General features: G+C 34.3%; 1 protein-coding gene across 1 annotated transcript; it reads left to right on the top strand.

Annotated features, from left to right (window-relative positions):
• The first annotated feature begins 337 nt into the window (after positions 1 to 337).
• Positions 338 to 5,460, top strand: LOC149558820 (putative 12-oxophytodienoate reductase-like protein 1). The gene is made up of 6 exons (XM_089831066.1): positions 338 to 454; positions 1,738 to 1,812; positions 1,971 to 2,069; positions 2,224 to 2,296; positions 4,684 to 4,863; positions 4,946 to 5,460. Exons 1-6 carry the CDS (start codon positions 338 to 340, stop codon positions 5,458 to 5,460), a joined length of 1,059 nt encoding a protein of 352 aa, XP_089687192.1.
• Positions 5,461 to 5,732: the final 272 nt, after the last annotated feature.

Here is a 5,732-nt window from a genome sequence, read left to right as displayed (position 1 = left end):
AGATGAGGTCTTCTACAAATTTTTTATGAAGATAGAAGGTTAGAGGCAATGGAGGTTGGAGGATTTTTATCATCTCAAGCTAGCTTCTCACTGAGAGATGATTATCACATGGGAAACAACTATTTGTGTCCCTGTAAAGCTGGGGCTTGGTAGATTCATCCCTGAAGAGAAGAGGGGACTTGATAGATTTATGTCCTTGAAGAAAAGAGGGGGCTTGGCTATGTGATTCTCCTTCTATGGAGTGGGGGGGCAGGACTTGCAGAATGGCATTAGAGACAGTCGAAGGAGATATTGACTTTCAGAGGAAAGGCATCCATTTGTAGACATATTAATGGTAATGGTTTCTACAACACTTGAGGAGGCATTAGACACACTTGGAGGAGATGTGGACTTTCGGAGGAAAGGCGTCTCATGTGCAACATTAGAGGAGGCATTAGACACACTCCAAGGAGATGTGAAATTGTGGAGGAACTATGTCTTTGTTGTGCAAGGGAGGTGGAAACAATGTTATTATGAGGACAACTTCAGAATTTACAGTCTAAAGTTGAGATATGAAATCTACTTAAGAGGACAACTTTAGGGTTTGCAATCTACAGTTGTAGTGAGAAAATGTACTTCAATAAGTGAAGATTGGTGAAGCATTTCATCAAAGGATCCAATGAAGAAAATTGGCGAAAGCAACTTTATCAAAGTTTCTGGTTAAAACCTCTACAACTTTCACTCCTATTGGATTAATGTAATAAGGGGAATTTTGGATTTAGATTAAATAAATAAATTAGTTCAATATTTAGTTGTTGTGAAGTTATTCTATAGTTTTTAAGGAAAATAAGACTATATAAAGTTGTTCACATATCAATGTGAAACATTTAGTATCATTTAGTATCAATTCAATTTGTATCCAAATGTATCAAGAAAATCTGAATGAATAATATCAATCTTTTATATTTTACCTGTTTCAATAAATGCCTAGGCAACTCGTTCAACCAGATAAATTTAGTAAGAAGTCGTCATGGATGGCCACTCATGAAAGGCAAACTCGTAAAATCAAAGTTGTACATAAAGCTAGATTGACATCACGCCATCAAATCTTTAATGGTGGTCTATGATTCTGACAATCCTTCAAGAGCCTAGGAGAATATTACTTGCATTCATAGCCTGGTACATTGTTTGAAAAATCCTAAATAAATCGGATTTGTAAGTTGCTTTCTCATACAGATTGATTCACATAATCAATAAAATGTACTCTATTGTTGTGAAAGTGTCACTGCTTTTAATGTGAACATTGAGGGTCTAGTATCAATTCAATGGTTTTGGCTCACAAATAGCAACGAAATGTTAGTTGTCAAAGTTATAATATTTGTTTGTTTTAAGAGATACAATAAATACATGTTACATTGTTCTACTATGCATTGGATGGTCCCAGTTTCACATGCTTCCTTTCCATTTGGGAGAAGTTTCACGTGCTTCGTAGATCTTACTAACTCATTGTACGTTGCATTGTATTATAGGAAAAAAAAATTGAAATTTGTTAGATTTTTTATCCATGATATTATTGTTTCTGAATTGGATTCGATTTGACCTTTTTCAAAGATTTCTATACAATCTGAATTCATAAAGAAGCAGAGTTACTAAAAAAATTGGATTCAGACGGGACTTCCTGGAGCACCCATGTGGAGTATTGGTTCAATACAGTAAAAATTCAATGGCCATAATCATTCTAAAAGTTAATGCACATAGGAAGTGAAAAAGACAGAGCGAAGGGCTCTTCAACAAGTAATTGAGACCGTTTTGGAAGATGCTACTTTTGAAAAAGTTTAATTGTTATGCACTCTGACATTTGAAAAAGAAATTAATATGGTAAACTTCTCTGACATGAAAGAATTTTCATGTGGACAATCACCCATCAACGCAGCTTTTGTTTTAGGGAACAGTTTTCATTTCGCTCACAGGATCCTACTGTGTCATGATAGAACAAGGCTTGCACGGGAAGAAACTCTCATGGTACTTTGAAAGAGGTTTCCTGTGGATATGACAGAAGGAAAATAATCTGGGCAAGCTCTCTGACAAAGGTAAGAATCTTCATGTGCGCAATCACCTACCAATGTAGGTTTGAACAGTTTCAATAGCTAACTATTTGACAGGACAAGCCTTCACACAGACAGAAACCTAAAATGACCAGTTTCAGAAGGTCCACATGATTTTCTTTATAGGCACCGTTGGCAGAATGGACATGTAGGAAAAGCACTTATGTCCATTACAACTTGCTGGACTGTATTGTCTCTTCAGATATCGGAATGTACATAACAGTCAGTAACAGTTATCTAACAACCTACGATATGAAGAACTGCACAGCTATCTATTGCAACTGAATACAACCACATCCAATTTCATAGGATTATATATATATATATATATATATAAAGCTTCAGATTCTACAAAGGAGAAGGAGAAGCAGTTCATGTCAATCTAATTTTTAATACAGTCATTTCAATTATGTTTAAAATTGAATTTTTTACTTTAGTATTCATATCATATACTTTTAACTTTTTCAATAAGAATTACTAGTATACACAAAAACTTACAAAGTCTTTATTAAATAGAGATGAGGAAGAGATGATCTGGTTATGATAAGAGTTGGTTTAATGTTTATATTTATGGATTTAATATTTACATTAGTTTGTTTAATATTCAATTATTTTTTGACAACATTGCACTAATATTTGTGACTTTAAAGTTCTTATTTCTATGATAACTACCTACTATTTAATAAGATGTACTCTTGTAAAAATCAATTAGTAATGTGAGGCTACACCAAAAGTCTCAGTATGGGTATACCAAAATTAGGAGTGATTTGACTTTTTTCCTTAAAATTTTGAGTTTTGAAGAGTACAAAGCTAAGGTGCTCAACTGCTGAATAGTAGATGTTAACTAGAAAAATATAACCAAACAATAGAAATATATAGCTCCTTACAAAATAAAGATTGATCTTTCAATAATAATAAAAAAGATTGAAAAAATAAGTGTACTTTGAATATTTAATACTTTAAGCTTAGGAATCAAACCTTAGGGTCCGTTTGGTGAGCGCAATAGGTATACGTATTTTGGAATACATATTCTGGAATACGTATTCTGGAATAGAACATATTCCTGTTCCCCGTTTGGTTCAGCGAATATTTGATGGGAATTTGCGGACCCAAAAATTTATGTTCTCTAAAATAAAAAAATGGAATAGGAATACGTATTCCAATACCACCTATTTTGGTGGAATTGCAAAACCCCATTTTTGGGCCAAAAATGGAATACGTATTCCATTTTTGCTTCGTATTCCAATCCCGTTTTGGTGCATCCAAACAAGGAATTCACAATTTTTGGAATACGTATTCCTATTCCGCTCACCAAACGGGCCCTTAATGTAATGTTTAAATTGTCATACTCAGAACAATAACAACATTTTGTGTTTGTTCATTTTCACTATCTTATAAGGTAGACTAGAGGCAAAAACCAAGGGCTATATGCTAGGGACCTATGTTTTCTTTCCTCAAAGAGACCATTTCTGCTTTAGTTGTTGGGCTCCTATTTTCTGCAAGTTGCCTTCCTTTGCATGTAGGCATGTGTCAACTGTCTATATTTGTACGACAGTCCTTGCTGCTCTCCTTGTATTATTCTTTTGTAATATATGCATTACTTCAATAAATCCTATCTAAGTACCAATCAAAATTTTGATTTCTTCTTTTCGTTGTCTCTTGGCATAATTGACTAAATCCCATCCAATATCGGTCCTTTCTTATGGAGAAAGATTTTTTCAGAGGTAGGCATGTTAAATGTAACTGCCTGATTCACAATGTCATTTCATTTTGGCAGTGCATTTTCCTTGAGATGTCTGAGGGTAAATGAGTCAGGTGCGAAGTGCTTACTCCTAGTTGAGAGAATATTAAAATATTAAATGTTTTAATTTCCACTTTTATAATCTTATTACGCCGAGAGGCGTTCTATACAATGGCAGCACAAATGCCCAGCACGAGAATATGCCAAGATTCCTGTCAATAAAAAAGAATTGGGAGCAGTTACAAACTTCCAAATTAAATATTAAAAAATAATTCCCGAAATAATAGCTGGCCGAAATAATAGGAAGCCAAATGGAGGCCGAAATAATAGGCCCGAAAAAGTAGGGCCTGAAAAAGTAGAACCCGAAAAAATAGGGCCCGAAAAAATAGGGGCGAAATAATTTCAATATGATTTTTTTTTTTGTTAAATATAATTTTGCATGCACATTCATGCTTTTTTTTTGCGGGGAGTGGGGGAATTTGAAACAAATTCGTGGAATGTGAAGAGACGTCTGTTGGGGGATATGAGGAGCCTCTCGGAAGTTATAAAACCAAGGCTCCTCATTTCATTTTCATTTTATGTTTTTGCAAGAAGGAAGAGGTGGAGGTTATTGGAGGATTAGATTGGAGTTTTTGAATAGGAGTAAATTGAAGTTTTAGAGTAACATTTTTGCAGGTGAGATTTCTATTTTTTATTTACATTTTCATTTAGATTTAGATGTAGATGTAAATTGAAATTCAAAATTAGTTATAATATTCTACTTTGATTTAGATTTCAATTTTAATTAATTTCAATTTGGTTGGCTCTCCTCCACAACAAACAGTGTATTGTGTATTTAATGGGTGCATTGGAATGCAGATTATCAGCCTAATGGCCAATCTCCAGTTTCCTCCACAAGCAAACCAATCTCTGGAAAGATCCCTCTTCTGAACCGAAAGGATGTGGCAGATTTCTTTCCTCCTCGGCCTCTGAAAACAGAGGAAATTCCCAATATAGTTGCTGATTTTCGAAATGCTGTCAGGAATGCAATAGATGTAGGTATGTTTTTTTATTCTGATCTATCTTGGTTTGAAGAAGAGAATGTTCCTTTTGTTGACATAATTAGTCCTTTTACGAATAGGGTTTGATGGTGTTGAGATCCATGGGGCGCATGGGTACCTTGTGGACCAGTTCATGAAGGATAGCGTGAATGATCGGATAGATGGCTATGGCGAAACATTGAAGAATCGTTGCAGATTTGCACTTGAAGTTGTGGAAGCAGTGGTGGAGGAAATCGGAGCAGAGCATGTGGGAATTCGGCTTTCTCCATTTTCGGATCATGCAGAAGCGTATGACTCAAATCCAGAGGCACTGGGACTTCACATGGCAGAGGCTCTGAATAAATATAAGATATTGTACGCTCATTTCTTTGAGCCCAAGATTGATAATTCACAGACGACAATAGCGAGTGAAAAGAGCCTGATTCCCATAAGAACAGCATTCAAGGGAACATTTTTGGCTACAGGGGGTTATGATCGGGATGATGGTAACGAAGCTATTTCCAGTGGCAAGGCAGATTTGATTGCTTATGGCCAACTATTCTTGCTAACTGATATTTCTATTGTATATTCTCATGCCCAGCACGGGAAGTTTTGATCTATATAGTTTATTTTGTGCGTTTAGTGCACAAAATAAAGAATGCATATGCAATCAATTTTTTTATCAATCTTTATGATAGCTTTTTTTTTAAAATAGAAAATAAAAAATAGAAAATAGAAATTATTCTTTTATGTATGTAGAAAAAAATTAGAAAGATTTTATGTATGTAAAAAATTAAAAGAATTCTATTTACATCTAGATATTTTGATTGAAATAACCATAATGTAAAAAGAAAATATAAAATAGAAATGTTAATATATGTATGTAGA

This window comes from Cupressus sempervirens, chromosome 5 (genome assembly GCF_028749045.1).
Source record: "Cupressus sempervirens isolate cs-2001-9-10 chromosome 5, ASM2874904v1, whole genome shotgun sequence".
Taxonomy (NCBI): Eukaryota; Viridiplantae; Streptophyta; class Pinopsida; order Cupressales; family Cupressaceae; genus Cupressus; species Cupressus sempervirens.
The sequence above is the reverse complement of the archived record's forward strand: the minus strand, read 5'-3'. Positions and strand labels throughout refer to the sequence as shown.

Excerpts from the sequence above, each read along its gene's own strand:
- LOC149558820 (XM_089831066.1), top strand. The coding sequence starts at position 338 with ATGGTTTCTACAACACTTGAGGAGGCATTAGACACACTTGGAGGAGAT. Across the intron at positions 2,070-2,223 it reads GGGCAAGCTCTCTGACAAAG|AATGGACATGTAGGAAAAGC; the intron begins GTAAGAATCTTC and ends CACCGTTGGCAG. Across the intron at positions 2,297-4,683 it reads GTCTCTTCAGATATCGGAAT|ATTATCAGCCTAATGGCCAA; the intron begins GTACATAACAGT and ends ATTGGAATGCAG.